Source organism: Manis javanica, chromosome 8 (assembly GCF_040802235.1).
Source record: "Manis javanica isolate MJ-LG chromosome 8, MJ_LKY, whole genome shotgun sequence".
NCBI lineage: Eukaryota > Metazoa > Chordata > Mammalia > Pholidota > Manidae > Manis > Manis javanica.
The window spans coordinates 61,073,512-61,091,525 of record NC_133163.1 but is presented as its reverse complement, the minus strand read 5'-3'; the positions used below and the strand labels follow the sequence as shown (position 1 = coordinate 61,091,525).

Here is an 18,014-nt window from a genome sequence, read left to right as displayed (position 1 = left end):
GATAGCATAAGTATCCCCTGGTGGAAGCTCTGAATACTTGGGTTATGCCCAGGTATTTCAAAAAAAGCAGCATTTAGAGGAACGTATACATCAGTCAGATGTCCACTCCATATTGCTGGTATTTTTGCAGAGCAAAGAGGATATAAATTTCCTGGCTTATTGTTAAACAGCGATGAACTTACGAATCATGGCTTCAGAGTAGGATTCACTTCTGTCTCCTGTCCAGGTCACTTAGGATATGATGCGAGGACAGCCCTCTTGCTTCAGGTTGCCATGGCTGCCCTGCACAGTTAACCAAACACAGTGGACTTGTTAGCTGTTAACCACACCTGTTCCTTTCCACAGAGAAGAGAAAAGCATGACCAGCTGCTGTATCACTTGTGTACTTTTCTAATATTCCTTTGTAGTGCAGAGGGAAAGTAGGACCGCTCAGGGTTCAAGATATTTGCTTTGACTACTGCTGTGTTTAAATATTGGGTTGAGAAATGACAGAATAACTTATATGACCTATAAAGATTTTCAAACAAACACTAACAGTTAGTACCTCTACTTATACATTGTGCTAGCATATACCAGGAGCTATACTAGCAAAGTATCCTATGTTGAAAGAGGATCCCCTTTCAAAGTATCCCCTACTTTCAACTAGGGGATGCATATGTACCACGAGAGTCATTGTAAATTACAGAATTTTAAATATTGCAAATGCTCATGGAGAATGGGTTTAAGAGACATGGATAATTTTTTTTTTTTTTTTGGTAATGTGCTTCTCTCTCTTGTTTGTAATTATGTAAGTGTTGAAATTCCTGTTTTAGGACCCATAATTACATAAAATGTAGTAAGAGAGTTCTCTAACCTCTGATTTTCCTTTTCAAAAAACCGTAGTGGCCCAAGTGGCAACCTAAATAATACTGCTTTAGAAAGTTTTTTTTTTTTATTACTACCTCTTTTGGTGAAATGATTAATTTACATGTTCTTTAAAGTTCCTGTCCCTGTTAAATTGTCCTGATGCCTGAGGCGTTCAAAACTGATAATCGGTAGGCTTTCCTATTTAAGGCAGGAAGAACAAGCTGCTTATGATGACCCAACAGAGACGCGAGGAAGGTTTGTGAAAGGGGTGTATTCATCCAGCTCTAATCCTTGTTTTCAGAAAGGCAGTGTCTTTAAGTGTTCTCTAATTAGTAAAGAGATATGGTTGTAAATTCTTGTAGACACCTCTTTTGTAGGACAGAGATGGATGCCTGGCTTGTTTAAGTCTTTATTGTACATCTCTTTAAAGTGAAATTTTACTATGAAACATTTAACAATAGAAAATAGTAAAAGTGATTTTTATATGTGTAATTATTGCTATTTTACATGTGCTTTTTTCTTTTTAGACATCATAATTAGAAGCTCAAATATCTTATATATCGTAAGCTGGTGTCTACAGAATATAATACGGTTTTATTTTTTGTTCTCCTGCTTGCTTATTTGTTTTGCTGATCTCTTTGTATACATAAAATAGTGTTTACTGCTATGAAATAAATTCTTTTTGGGTTTGGTAAAATTGCTTCTACCAACCACCTAGGAAACGTAAGCTAGGCACTGATATTTAGGCATACCAAGAGGAAATATATTGCTTTAGTGAACTGAATATAAAACATGATCAGCGAAAACACCTGGAAATCAAAAAGAACAGATTTTAGTTATGGTTCTCTTTTTCAAAGAACTTAAGTGCTTAGCTATTATTGTTAGTACTAGAGAAGTAAGTTGGCAGTGACATTTGAAATATGATAAATAAAAGCCTACAGAATGTCGGCTTCTACTTTTAGCACTTGTCTGATTTCTTCTCCAGAAATTGCATAATGGAAACTACCATAGAGTTTAACGCATCTCTAATATACAACCTTACTTGTTGTAATAAATGTATTCTCTATTACTGTGTAATGATAAAGCCGTGGTTATTGAAACTGCCAAAGTTATTGAAACAGAGGATAGGAGCTTTTTCCCTTTATCACCTGTATTATTAATTGGAGATAATTACTGCAGAGCAGCTGGCTGTTGGTTTTAGGGAGCATCAATTGTTCTTCTCACCCAGCTGTTGACTAATAAGGATAGTCAACACATCTGTTTCAACAGCTGGTAATTAACAAAAGCCTAATTGCTGCAACTCTTTTAACATCCAATCTGTGAAAAAGAAGGGATGTAGAATAATATTATTTACTTTGTACTTTGCGCTTTCGGAGACCAGTTTTTCTTTTTTCTCTCTCCCTCTACTATTTTTTTTTTCTCTTACTTTGAACACCACTGCCTTTGTATGAAGCATTGAATGGCAGGAGAACACAATATGGTAATCCAGAGCTTAACTTTTTCAGATCTTTGTTGGTGTTTCTTATTGCAACATTTCTTTGCTAACTTGCAAGATAAAATGGATCAAAAGCATTTTGAGTAGTTCCATACACCAGTTAAAACCCGCAGCAGTGTGCCCGAGGCTGTGTTGCTGTGGTGTGCATCATCCAAAAGGAAACAGGGAATTCTCTTTTCTTACGCTTCTCACGTGCTTTTGAGACAACCCACAAATAATGTGGTCCACATTCATTTACAGAATTTTTGTTGAAATTAATATATATATTGATTAACACAAATGAAGTCAGGCTTAGCAATCCCAGTTGAAAACTAAACTGTCATCTCTTTAAAACTAGTTGCTCTTTTAAATGCCTGTATGTCTGTCAACCTAAAGTATTTAAGAAAACTTTTAATTTATTTGTAAAATCCTGCTTGGTGTGTTTTTCTTTAAGATGTGTTTTGTTGTTGTTTTTTTAATTTGCCTTTAATGCAGATAAGTTCAATTATTTCTTGTTGGTTTTTATAATAAATGACTAGGAAATTTAATGGCTTAGTCTTAGAAACCTGAGTAAAACAGTCTTACAAATGAGAGACTTACAAATTAACATTTATTTGAATTCTTAAAGTACTTTAATTGTGAACTATTTCATTAAAATCTCTTATTTAGCTTTAATTATAAAGCTTTATATTTGTGCTTTTACAGTTATAATTTTTGCTAGCTGTATATTAATATTTACATATTTAAAAATGTTTCAGGTTTTAACTTCATGTAAAATGTAATTTAATTAAGGTGTTACTTTCTTTTTTCTAAGAAAGTATTTTTCCAATTATCATGGCTGATTTTTCAGTAGCCCTTCCTGTAATCTTCTACATTTTATTTATAGCCTATAATATATAAACATTTGGTGAATGAAAATTTTATTGTTATTCATTAAAGATCAATTATAATATTGATCTTCTTTATAATACATTCATAAACTTTTAGATTAGCATTAAGGTTAATTTGATAGACAATTATTTAATATAAATGTCTAAAAAGTCCTTAGCTAAAATGTTTTCAAGTTCACTTGATTAAATTCGCTTCACTAACTTTTCAGTTGGCAATATTTCTATGCAGGCAGTTCTTTAATTGTTAGGTATGTTGAAAGGTATAGAAGAAATTCTACCCAAGTGCTCACCATAGACTGAATTGCAGATTGCATAATTTCAAAATTTTTTGCTGGCAAGACAAGGTTAGTTCAGCAGGTGTTCAGGTGATGAAGTATATTATAGATGTAGTGAAAAAACATATATGATACTGAACAAATAAACAAAATACTGCTGACTAAAATTCAAACTAAATAGAAGGGCACTGGCATGTAGAGAAATGTTTACAACTCAAGTGTGAAGGAGGGGAATATTGTCGTTCTGGGAAATGTTTGTTTCTTGAGTTTAAATAAGAATTTAATTTTCTCTGTGTGCTCATGTTCTTAGGTAGTACCAGAGAAAGCAAACTTAATGAAAGGAATGTATCATGCCATGAGAAAGGAGAATAGACTTGGGGGGAACTCACATTCCAGCTAATGCTTTTTAAGTGTTTTCTTGCATGTAATTTTTTTTCCTGAGGATATGAACTCAAGAACAAATGGTATGGTAGACAGAAATTCAATAATTTAATAGATTTTCTCTATGATTAGCCTGTTTTCTAGATGTTAAAAGAAGCAAATCTCATTAAATGATGGATAGATTATTAGTGAAGCCAGTGAGGTGGTCTGTGGGTCTGTACATACCAGTATAGATGACTTTCAAAGGTGTAGTCAAGAAGTCTCAGGAGCCAGACATCTAATTGGATCTAACTAGTAACAAATTTAGGTCAAGATAGTATATGCCAAATGGAGTTCATTCAAAGGAAGTGATGAAGTCTCCACAGTCTGAATTAATTGACAGAGACATGGTTCAAGACAAATATGTTAAATTACTTGTGACTTAAGAACTAAGTACTATCATAAACTAAAAATAAAAATACAAAGACCTGATTTCAGTGCAAATGGAAAAAGAGCTGGAAATTGGAGTAAACTCTGTCACCTTTAGTGTCATCACAATAGGATACATGGCATGTTTAAAAATGGAGAAGAGGTTGTCAAAGGAGTTAATGCACACTCAGGATTGTTTACTGAACTGGTAGTCAGGAGTTTTTGGTTGAAATCCAGGTTTGAACACTAACTTTTACTTATAACCTTAAAAACTGAAAGGGTTTGTGTAAAAAATTGCCTAACAAGTAGTTCTTCTACCTTTGGATTTCTTTTTCCTGATTCACATTTTTAAAGGAGTTACAAGAAATGCTTCAATTTCTATTTTCAATATTTTATTAATTAAATAATTACTCATATATACATTACCCCTTTTAAAAAAGTGAGGCTATGAAAACCTCTATGTGTTAAATTAGAATATGTAGCATTAATTGTAAGAGATCACACATACTTAAGCTTATGGCAGTTTGTCACTCAACTGAACCATGATTCTGACTGTAGTCTTAATTCTTACACTATGTTCATTGTAGAACAAGAGAGACTGTTTAAAGACAAGAAGCAAAAGAAACACTAATGTCACAAGTTAATACAGAAGTCAAAAGTGATGATATTGGAAATTTATCTCATGATGCTCTTAACCATCTGATCAAAATTATTATGTTGCAGTCTTTCTATCTCCATACTCCCATAAAACAATGTTAAAATAGAAAATTATTGTTAGGGTGACTGTGTCCAAACTTTTCATATATCTGAATTTTGGACTAAAATGCCACAGAATGGGTTGTTTTCAGAGAAGGGCTTGCAAATGCCATTTGGAAACCTTCTCCTGTATCTTTTCTATTAAAAGCAATTCAAGAAAATCATTAAAATAAATTAAGCCAATTAAAGTACCAAATAAGAATTCTAAGCATTAAATTACATAAAGTTTTCTCTATTTTTATGGTGTAATGTGTGTTAAATTTCAAGATGTCTCCCTCCTGCAATGTAGAAAGATACTGAGAAGACACTTCTGCTGTTAGCATTCCAGGTCCTGGATAAAATCTAATTTTCATACATTTCTAGGGTCACAAAAAAAATAGAGGAAATCTTCCGAAGACTTTATTCACCAAAAAATGTTGGGAGTTGAATCAGAGACAACCGCCTCTCCAATAATAAGTAAACAGGTGGTTCACAACTGCACCAAGGGCAAACTTCTATAAAAGTACTTTGATCTTCAATTTGGGACCCCAGTTCTTGGGACCCCAACAAGGATAGGCAGCTGAGTCAGAAACTCCAGCATTAATCTAGGCTTCTTGAATTTTATCTAGAAATTGTGTTTCCTGGCTCCTTGATGAAACATACATAAGTCCTCCTCAGAGGAAGGCATCCCCAGTTTAGTCTAGCAGAACTCCCATAAATTACTGATCTGGAAAATATGAATTCAAACCAAATATCAATCAAGCACATGAGGCAGAACACCATCATGAATGAAACTCATCTAAAGAATATGGAACAGCTAGGTATAAAATGCTTCAGTGAATATTTAAATAGAGTATGAATCATAAGCATGAGTAAACCTCAGGAATTTTCTAGGAAACACCAAGCGCATATGAAAAAGGACCACATGGAAATTTTTTTAAAAAGACAAAATTTTGAAGTAAAACTCTCTAGAAGTTAAACATCAGATTATACACAGCTGAAAAAGTAATTAGAGAACTAGAAGACATATGAATTGGAATACATTCTGGAAAATGCCCCATAATACAGCACCAATAGATTAGGAGATAAAGAGTAAATAGCTCAACATTTAACTGGGCTCCCAAAAGGAGAGAACACAGACAATTCAGGAAAAGCATTATTAGAGGGGAAAAATACTGAGATTTTTCAAAAAATGATGAAAGATACTTCTTTACAGCAAGATAAGAAATACATATATAATTATATCATAATGAATGGAAGAATTCTAACATATAAAGAGACAATCATACAAGTCAGCAAAATGAATAAGGCAAATTACTTTCAAATGAGCAACAGTTAAACTTACAGATAACTTCTCAACAGAGTAATAAGAGTCAGGAGAAATTAGAAAAATGCTTTCAATGTGCTGAAAGAAAAGAATTGCTAATACAGAATTATATACCCAGCATGCATGAGTATCCTCCAAGAATGAATATGAAATAAACACATTTTCAAACAACTAAAAGTAGAGTTAGTCATTTTCAGCTTTGTATTAAAGAAACTTTCAAGGACTATTGTTTAAACAGAAGGAATGTGATTACATGATGAACCTCCCAACCAGGAAGGAATGAAGCCCAAAAGAAAAGCAACAGATGTAAATGCATACTGACTCAACAAAATAATATTAATAATGATCTTTGAGGTTTAAACCTAAGTAGCATGAATTAGAACACATTTTTTAAAGCAGATAAGTTGAAAAAAGAGTAGAGTTAAAGGATTTTTGGTCCTCTTAGAGAAGTCAGATTTATAACCTGTAATTTCTCGGATAACCATTGAAAGAAGATAAAGGAATGTATAACATTCAGATTAAAGAAGGGGAAAGGGATAATGACAAAAGAATCCAAAAGATAGCAAGAAAATGTGATATAAAAAGAAAAAGAACTAGCAGGACAAATAGAAAGCACATATAAGATTATATATTTAAACCCAAATTTTTGGTAATTAATTACATGTAAAGGGATGAAATATTTCAGTTAAAAGACAAAGACTGTTAGGCTGGAAAAAATAGTATATGCTGTCTATAATAGTAAACATCTAAACCTAGGCATATAAAAAGCTTAAAATTAAAAGTATTAAAAAGATATACCACGTAAATACTAATAAAAAGAATATTGTTGAAACTATAAAAACATCAGGCAAACTACAATTTAAAGTTACAAGTTTTTTTACTTGTTTGCTTTGCTTTGTATATAGTAGGTGTTAAATAGTGTCTATATTACAGCTTACATATTCACTTTGATATGGCTATCATATCAAATGATAGGGATATTTATATGATAAATTATTTTATCATTTCATAGTAATCATGCCTCCCTGACAAGAGGCTTCCTGTCACAGTGCAGTGTTGTCATGCAAGCACAAGGATGCCATACAACCACTATTAACACTTTTCCTTCCTATCATTATATGCCCAGAAGAACCTGTTCAGAACAGTGTGAATTTCAGGAATTTTGTTTCATTGTCCCCAGAAACATGTTCATTTTAGAGACATCAAATATATTGAAAAATGTGGTTAGCATTTCCATTCTTCACTTTTTCAGGTATCTGATAACATTAACCAAAAGCTTATAAAGACCAACAGATATCCATGTAAACTTGTTGTCTCTGACACTCTAGATCCATAGTCAGCAAACTGTGTCCTCTGAACTGGCTGCCTGTTTTTGTAAATAAAGTTTTATGGAGTACAACCATGCTTGTTCATTTACATATTGTCTGTGGCTGCTTTCATGCTACAACAAAAATTGAATAGCTGCAACAGAGACTGTAGGGCCCACAAGCCTAAAATATTTATTATCTGGACCTTCATGACCATGCTTTATACTACCACATGGCTTGAATTTGTACTTTAAGCCCAATTCCTACTCACTTTATTGACCTGTTACTTGGTACAATGCTATTCCTTATTGACATCAGTTATTTCCACAATAATTTCATGTCTATTTTACAGCTTACATATTTGTTCACTTTGATATAGCTATATCATATCATAAATTATTTTATCATTTCATAATAATCCTTTGAGATGGGTATTATCACCCCAGTTTTACCATTGAGAAAATTTAGACTCAGACGCCCTAACTTACTCATAGAGCTAATTGCTGGTAGCCAACCCCGAGTTTACTGTTCATCCCTGTGCTGCACTCTCTTTCTGGCATACTTCTCTCTACCCCGCCTTTCTGTTTCATCGATTCTGCTCACTGCCTCTGAGTGTTTTGATTTCTGCTTCTGTTACGGATTGTTTTCTCACCTCTCTTATGTCAGACCACAGATCACTAGACCGTGTATATATGACTGCTTTTGAATACAGAACTTGATCATCCTTAGTGTGAGAGGTGCCAAATGAGGACAAATGCCTTTAAGGAATAGCCTTGAAGAGCATTATATTGTAGTGAGCAATCATAACCTTCCTATAAGGGGAGGTGTATTTGAAATCTGGCCATTTTTATTCTTCCATTAGTAACTTTTAATTTTCCTAGATCTCTTTATGCAAGGTTTTGTTTTTTTTAGATATCCTTTCTGTACTAGGTTCTTAACTTGCTTCTGAGGTTAAAAAGTCAAATATTAGGATAGCTGTAATCATACTATTGAGCAATTGTCTAATTAGATGTATTGTTTGAACATGTCTACCAGCTATCTTACAGATGTGTTTGGTAGTGTAATACAGTCTATGTATTTATGGTTCACAAAACACTTCTATTGAAAATAATTAACATATATGAAATTATACCATATTGAAATGTGACCTTGTATAGCAGAATAAACAGTGTACTACAGATGCCTGTATTCCAGCTCCAACTTTCTTTCTAATTGACTATGAAACCTTGGACAATTTCCAAATGTTTCCCTAAAAATGAATTAGCAACAATTTCCTCACCTATAAAGGTAGAAGACTATATAACTTCTAAGATCCTTTTCAGGCCTAAAGTGATATGGTTCTATGATTTAATTTGTACTGTATGTGTCTTTATTTAGCAGATATCACACACAAGATTAATGCCTCTGTCTCTGATAAAAACAGATTTCCATTATTGCTCTTGGAGTTTTCAAAGGAAGGCTTAACTATATCAGAGTATTACTATTAAAAACACATTCAAACCAAACATAAAAAGGTGGCATGCTCAAGAGTACCTGGCACATCTCTGCTTGTCCTTTCCCCTGCAAGTGTGGCTGTGACATTTATAAACTAACAGTGCTTGTAAACCCACACATTTGTGTTTTTTTCAAATTCCTGAGTAAATATTCTTTTTTGTCTGTAACATGTTTTTAAGAATATAGGTTGATTTACATATATAAGCTTTATATAAATGTGTTTTTACACACACACATATATAGTTCTCTTTAACAGAGTATGTTATATATACATAGCGCAGAATATTGTATAGTATAATGTAAGGGGGAAATACATATTTTGGACCAAACAGGTCTGAATTTATATTTGAGGTCTGTCAGTCACTAACTCTGTTATATTTACAAGTTGCTTAATGTCTATCCATAAACCTCAGCTTTATCATCTGTAAACAGGGATAGTAGGGGTCATCTTATAGATTGGCTGTGAGGATAGACTATAGTTACATATTTCAAGTACTTGGTACAATACCCAGCCCATAGGAGAAATTAAACAAGTGACATTGCTGTTGTAGTTAAGCACAGGTGTTTTAAAGTGACATCAATTTAGGTAGTAACTTTGGCAGTTTCTTTGTAATATATATAGCCTTGTAAAGTACATAACTTTACATGTATATAAAGAATATAAAAACACATTTACCATAGTACCTAAGGAAAATGAAAGCATGGTTCTGCCAAATAAACTAAATGCAGATGATATGGAAGCTTTATAAATAATTGCCCTAAACTGGAAATGCCCAAACACCCATCAGCTGGTGAGTAGATAACCAAATTGTGATATATCCATTCAGTGGACTAGTGCTACTTACTCAGTGATACAAAAGAATGAAGTGAAGTGCTGATAAATATAATAAATTAAATCAATCTCAAAACATTAAGTAAAAGAAGCGACAATCAAAAGGCTGCCTACTATATGATTCCATTTATATGACAGTCTAGAAAAGGCAAAACTGTAGGGATAAATATCACAAGTGGTTGTCAGATGCTGTGTGTAATGGGAGGACACTGACTGCACTGGTGCACAAGGGAACATTTTGGGTTGATGGAATTGTTCTATATCTTAATTGTGCTGATTGTTACATCACTATAAACTTGTCAAAATTCATACACTGTACAATGAATACAGGTGAATTTTTACTTGGTTTAGATCATAACTCAGTAAGGCTGCCCTTTAAAAATTCATGCATGTGTATACTTATATGTATGCCATGCATAATTTACTGCAATAAAAATTCTACCTAAAAATATGACTGTAAGTAGAAAAAGTGTTACATTTGTATAAAATGTTTACCAAAAACTATGATTATATATAGAAATCCCGACTCACTATAGGCTTTGCTCAAAAATAGTTTTAAATAATTTTATCAGAAATTTCAACATAGAATGTAAATATATAGGTTCTAACCAGTATGGTAACAAAGTGGTTATAAAAAATTAAATCCATTGTAAGTAGAGGAAAAAAGAGAAAGAAGAAAGGAGCTGAATATGAAAAATATGTAAAAATAAGTCCAGATATATCTATAATCCCAATGTCTTGCACATTTTCACAATGTGTGAAGATACGTATTATCAGAATGGATACATGTTATCAAATGAATAAAAGTCAAAAGTAAAATAGTAACCAAAAAAGCAGTTGTCTGTTGTCTGTGAAATATGTAGAGAATCATTTACATAAAATTTAAAAACCTGTAAATAATAAGATACATCATCTCTAAGTACATAACTATATAGTAAAAGTGTAAAATATCCTTGCAAATGGTGAACCAATATTCATGGAAGTGTTTCACTTTGGGGCTAGGAGGGAAGGAAGGGAGTGTGACAAGTGAGTGTGATAGATGGATTGAGCTATATAAGCTTTATATAAATGTGTTTTTACACACACACACATATATAAGCAAAAAATAATATTTTAATTTAAAACAAGGTTTATTGCAGTGTGTAAAGAATGCCATTAATATTGAATCAATGTATTTAGTTGCAGATATACATGCGTAGACCTATCTCTAGAAGGATATCCAATAAACAGATAACTGGTAATTCAGGAGAGAGGATTTTTGTACTGATTGATGATTGGGAATGGGAGATTTACTTTGCATTGCATTTTTTCTTACACTCTGAATTCTGTTATTTTTTTAATGTGCATGTATTTTTATGTGAATATGCATGTAAGTGAATGTGTGCAGTTTTATAAAAGTAATTGCCAGAAATATGGAAACTAGGATGCCAGTGGAACAGGAAAAATAGCCTGTTTGCTAATTCCTTAATGTTTTTGATATGAGATTTATTTTTGGCTTGTTAAATGATGTAAGTATATGATAGTAACAATGAAAGTAGGAAATGCACTAGAAGGAAACAGCACATTTATATCATTGTAAGTTTTTGACAATGACAAAATATTGTAAGTTTTCTTACAATACATAGAACACAAATCCCACTCAAATAAGCCAAAGCCAATGAAAAAAAATTATGTACCTGGGAAGTCCAAGAACTGGATCTACGTCTGTCTGGCATATGGGGATCCAAGAGTACAAATGATGTCACGAGGATTCAGTTTTCTTCTGGTGCCAGTGGGACGGACTTCTATTTCTCAACAACCTGGATCATACACACCAAAAGTAGTGGGCAATGAAGTTCATCCTAGCAACCAGCACTGAACAGGATCATCATGGTGTAGGGTAGGGGTACCCCCCCAAGAAGAAATGCTGGCCAGATAAGCACATACCTGATGAAGCAGAGTAAGGAGGTTTTAAGGCCAGATAGTTTGTAATAGCTTTGAACATAGTCATCAGAACCTAGACATAAGATCAGGTATTTGGAATTAATAACTTAGGTGGTTCTCTGTGAATTAACACCAAATATTCACTGCCAATTAAATGTGGAAAGATAAGTGAAATATTCATATTCCCTGAATTATTACACAGAAATTTAAGTAAAGTTCTCATATTCTCATTTTCACTGCAGAAATGTCTTTGGCAGAATCTTCATGGCATTTTCCTGCAAAACATTGGTTTTGTTTTTTGGTTGTGGAGTTCTGTTTTGTTTTGTTTTTGGCCAAAGTACTAGTTTAAAAAACTTCAAAATGATCATTTAAGGTAGTTAGTATTATCACATATTTATTTGGCAAATTATTACCTGTCCAATGTACAATATTCCTCATACACGTGCAACAAGATGTCTGATGTTTTCTAAGTTGAATAAGACGTCCTTTTTTGGTGTATTTCTTTTGACTTGCTATTAGTCACAGTGGGTATCTGTGTCTTCCAGCTTACCATGTCAATCACATTTTACTGTATAATGAAAATTGGAAAAGCTATCAATTATTGGCATCAAAAGCCAGCCGTCTGTTTTTATTTTAAATCTTTAACAATTTTTGAGAATGTTGTATCATAATTCTAGAAGGTGACATGTGAAAGCAAGTAAACATTTTAAGTGTAATTAAAAATAATTCTTTGTTAGAATTTGCTAGCCTAGATTGAGAACAAATTAACTCAGTGCCTAAATTCATATGCAGAGATTGGAATTGCCACATGTTTTTATTATTCTCCATTATTAAACTAGAAAAGTGGCAATGTCTAATATTCACTTGTATTGCACTAATTTTCCTATGATCAGAATGTTTTCTTTTGATCAGAATCTTATAGTTTACCCTATGTCTCCATTCTTATGCAAGCAAATAATTCCAGTAAAATTATATAAGTTCAGCAAAATTAATGAACTTCTGCCTCCAGATTTTCAACTACTTTAGTTATTTAATTAACTATTTTAATTATTGCTACTAGTGTACTTTGTGAGGTGTGCAGTAACATTTGCTCTGTGCTGTATATCAGACATCATTTAAAATGAAAGATAACCTTTTGTGCAAATTAAACTTTGAATAATACAACTGGAACATGACTTACCAGTACCATAGTTTAAAATTATTTTGAAAACTCTTCTTGGCTATGCCTAAAATCCAATGGGAATGATGAGTAGATGGTAGAAAAATATACTAGTTTGAACTCTATCATAAAAGTTATTACCGACCCTTTAAGAGTTGAATATCATAGGCAGAGAGGAACTGTAACATCCCTTGAATAAAATATCTCTAACATTTAAGATTGCTACCACACTTCCTGTAGAGATTTTTTTTTCTGAAGAAAGAAGGGGGATTGAAAAGGTTAAATCATATCTATAAAAATCAGGTTGTAGTCTTGTGTACTTTTTTCATGTTAAATATCAAAGACGGCTTAACAACATATTTAAAATTTTCTGAGTTTTACTATTAATAAAGTTAAAAGAAAATCTAGTGTGATCAGGCAGTGGAGCCACATTAAATTTGTATGTGAAACACCCATTGGGCTTATCTCTACTCTAGATATTGCTCTGAACCCATGTTCCACATTCTGAATTCTGTGTATAAAGTTAAATATTGCAGAGAGCATGTATCTGATGATACAGATGAATAAAGGTTGAAGTTTAGTAATAAGCAAAGTTGGTAAGTTTAATATATGCCTTTGTATTTGTGTTATTAATATAAATTAGGTTGTTTTGTGGGAAATTGGAATCACTATTAAAAATACTGATATGTTTTTTAAAACCACCAGAAATGTAAGACTCATTCATACTACAGTAATGTATTTTAACATACCAAAGTAATATTAATTTTCTTAAAACATTAATTACTTGCAGGCAAAGTTGTTAGCCATGCAATAAGCCAGAGAAATTACAGTTCAACAATAATATTAATTTTCTTAAAATATTAATTACTTGCAGGCAAAGTTGTTAGCTATGCAACAAGCCAAAGAAATTGCAGTTCAACAGTACAAAACACTGGAAGAAGAAATCCAGACACTTCGAGTTTACTACAGGTAAAAGTCTTCTTAGCCTGAGCATAAACAAATGCTGTTAGTTTGTAAATGTTTCTGCCTAATTTTACAGTGGTGAGTGAGGAAATACTTCAGTGAAATTAAACATTATGCACTTAAGACATTTTGGTAACTTTTCAGGCATAAAATATTCATTATCCTACCTCTTTTCCTTCCTGCATTTGATAAAGTTTAAGCTTAAAGTCCCATTAGAATTCTAAAATTTATAAATGTCTAAATGGCACCTGGCTAGCTATTGAATTATTTGCACATCTAAATGCCACCTCTAAAATGATGATATATATATTTTAAATAGTACCTGAATACCAGACAGTAATAACAGCCTTTCACCTATTATAATATAGTATAGAAGTTTCTATAGGAATGCCAGTAAAGGATGTTTGAAACTCATTTAATTTATGCTCCAAGAGTAGTTTAATTCAGTAGGTCACACTGACATTTTTTAATGAAGAGAAATAGAATATAAAATGTTGGAGTGCATCCCCTGTAGTAAGGATAATATTGTTTTGTGATACTTCTGGTTTCAGTTTTGTAATGTGTGTGAAAGAGAGAGATTAGATTGTGTATTGGGCTGTGTGCTAAATCTATATTCTCAAAGTGGATCAAGGTTAAAAAAAAAAGTTTGAAAAATGATGTATACTGCTCTGTATATTTGATCCTTACTAAGATTAAAAAATCCTCTACTCTGAAATGGAAGAATTCGCTAACTGGGGCTGTAAGTTATTGAAAGATTTTTTTAGTTTGATCTTCGCTCAGAAAGATGTTAAGTGCATAAAATATAATTAAAATCAGTTTTATTGAAATACAGTTATGAAAATACTGTATCATGATATATTACTGTATATATACATTATTATTAATACATTAAATAACTAGATCTAACATCAAGTCTATCAACAACTGTAATTGCAAAGTAGTGATGACTATAAATGGCATTTTGAGGATAACTATAAACACTGAAATGTGGCATGAAAATACTGGTGGTTTCTATGGCTGCAAACTGTCAAGAACCTATAATTCTATGCTATATGTAGTTTGTTGCCTGTGTTCATAATTGTAGGGAATAATGTATTTACATGACACTTGGTAAAAAAATAAAGATGAAATTGTCTCCCTGTCCCAAGTTAAGAACCCCTGCCTTGAAGCAGTGTTACTGACATACAGTTCTTGGTTATTGTTATGGTTTAAATTGTGTCCCTTAAAAAATAAATCTTGAAGTCCTAATCCCTAGTACCTCAGAATGTGACCTTATTTGGAAATAGGGTCTTTATAGAGGTAATCAGGTTAAAATGAGGTCATTATTATGGGCTATTACCCAATATGACCGGTGTTCTTATAGAAAGTGGAAATTTGGACCCAGAGACTCAGGAACAGAGGGAAGACTGAATGAAGACATTGGAAGAGATAACCATATGCCTAGAGTGATACATCTACAAGCCAGCAAACACCAAAAGCTAGAAGAGGCCTGCGAGGATCCTCCCTTGCCATCACAGAGAGCATAGCGCAGCTGACACCTTGAATTTGGATTTGTTGCATTAAAAACTCTTCCTGTCAATGGTGTACCACATTACAACAGTCAATGTCTGGGCACAAATCACAGTGTTCATAGGTCTTAAAAAAGGGTTTAATATGTGACTCTATTAATCTAACAAGAAGAGACCCTAATTTAACGTAGCTAACTGAAATTTGCATGTAAAGCAATAGCCCTCAAACTCTGCTGCATATGGGAATTTCTAGGGAGCTTTAAAACACTGATAACCAAGTTTTACCCCAAAAGACTGATGTAATTGGCCTGGGTGGGATGTGGATCAGGATTTTTAGAGGGTCCTCAGGTGATACTAACGCATGGCTACACATAAAAGCCACTGGCGAAAAATATGGGGAGAGACTGTCACATTCACTCTATAATGAAAAACAAAATGGTGAAAAATGGTGAGTGGATGGGATGTTTTCATGCAGTATCAGAGTTCTGCTTAAGTATGTGCCCACCTTTAGGCACTGATTCGAATTGCAAGCACATGATTCCCCACAGTAATCAACAAACCATTACAAATGGGGATGGAAGGGTTGGGATGGGATTGCTAAAAACAACAGACTTTTATTGTCTCATAGTTCTGGAGACTACAAGTCGGAAGTTAAGGTGTTGGCTAGGCTATGCTCTTTTAGACGGCTGTAAGGGAGAAACCCTCCCATGCCTCCTCTAGCTGTTGATGTTTACTGGCCTGTAGACGCATTACTCCGTGCGCAAGGCTTTTCTCTTCGTGTTGATAAGGTGACAGTGTCCAAGAACTCCAGGAGGTTTATGATAGTCTTGCATGAACTGACATTGCTTCCTGAAAAACAAACCTTGATGCCAGTTCTTAGCACTCCTTGTCTTTGCTGAATCACACAAGAGTATTGAAAAAAAATTTTTAATTGTAAAGCTAAAATACTTGTTTTTCATGGACTTTTAAAAATCTACATGAATCTAACAGAGCTAAATAATCTCTTCTAATAAAAAGTTAACAAAAGACATGCTTCATGTCTGCTACTTTTTAAAAAAATTGCTGGTAGTGTAGGAAAGCTAATGAGATTTGCAGTTAGACAGCCCAGCCTTGTGTGACATTATATAAATTAACCTGTCCAAGACCATTTCCCTTTTTAAAATGATAACTATGGTAACTGCCTTGTAGAGTTGTTTCAAGTCCAGACAGCTCTTAACACAATATTTGGTTTATTGTTAATGCTCAACCAATGTTAAAGTAAATTTATTTTTACGACAAGAAGTCGGTGAGGTAGGAGTAGAATCAAAAGGTATGATGATATCACTGAAGCCAAAGATTTTTTTTTGAAAGTCAAATGTTGCTAAATGGTTAAGATAAGGACAAAAAGTATCCTATTTGTTTGAGATTAGGTGATCATTAGTGACCTCCACAGAGTAGTTTTAGTTATAGAAGCCAGTTTTCTGTAAATTGAAAAATGATTAGAGATAAAGAAGCATAGCAATTTGGACAATAGAGTGGTCCTTGAAGAAACTTGAATAAGAAAGATGTTAATAATAGAGAAGAAAGGAAGGTAGGTTAAGGATTTTTTTTGTTTCATTAATCTACAATTACATGAGGAACATTATGTTACTAGACGCCCCCTATCACCAAGTCCCCCCCACAAACCCCATTACAGTCACTGTCCATCAGCGTGGTAAGATGCTGTAGAATCACTACTTGTCTTCTCTGTGTTGCACAGCCCTCCCCGTGCCTCCCCCCCACATTATACCTGCTAATCGTAATGAGGTTAAGGATTTATATTTTGTTTTTGAAAAAGTGGCAGATACTCAGCATGTTTATGACTAATTGGAAGGAGCCAATAGAGAGAACTGTTATAGAATAGGATTCCTAAAGAAGCAGGAAGAGATGGAATTTCGAATCTGCAGAATTTGCCTTGAAAAGTGGAGGACAGTCACCTTGTGCTCACAGACAGGAGTGAAGGAGGTAAAAAGAGCTGTGAATATAAATAAATTTCAGTTCACAATTAATAGTTCTTTTAAAAAGCCAAAGCAGAGGAGAATATATGATCAGTTATTGATTTTAGGGGCGGATTAAAATATGCTGAAGACTTCCATTCTGCCTTGCCTTGAATTCTACCAATTAATGATGCTGACCTTAGTCTTTTAAAAATTTTTTCCAAAAGTAATTTTCTTTTGCTGGGTTATGCCAAGAGCTACTGTTACCATAAGCATTCCTTTTTCCTGTGTGGAAATAAGGAAAATGGAAATGTATTTTTCTGAGTTTCTCAATTGTTCCCTTTGGGTTGCAGACTGAGAACTAAGAAGAGAACATGTTGGTTTTTGGTTCCTTGGTGGAGTTAGGGACAGGTGACGTGAATGGGTAGGAATACTAAAGTTACCATCATAAATGGCAAATGTTTCACATTAAAGCAGAAAGGTCAGCAGGAGAATAACAATATGAAGATTTAAAATAAGTTTGACTTATTACACAAG

At 33.3% G+C, this 18,014-nt stretch overlaps 1 protein-coding gene across 17 annotated transcripts in view; it reads left to right on the top strand.

Annotated features, from left to right (window-relative positions):
* MIPOL1 (mirror-image polydactyly 1) overlaps window positions 1–18,014 on the top strand; it is a 321,127-nt gene that overhangs the window by 192,835 nt on the left and 110,278 nt on the right. For 15 of the 17 annotated variants that reach the window (XM_073211334.1, XM_073211329.1, XM_073211331.1 and 12 more), the window contains one exon: window positions 13,926–14,020. The exons of 1 other annotated variant lie outside the window; for it this stretch is intronic. In XM_073211334.1, coding sequence (XP_073067435.1) covers window positions 13,926–14,020 — 95 coding nt within the window. Of the gene's footprint in view, window positions 1–13,925; window positions 14,025–18,014 lie in introns of those variants that run through there. One more of the 17 variants, XM_073211335.1, reaches the window with a different exon arrangement.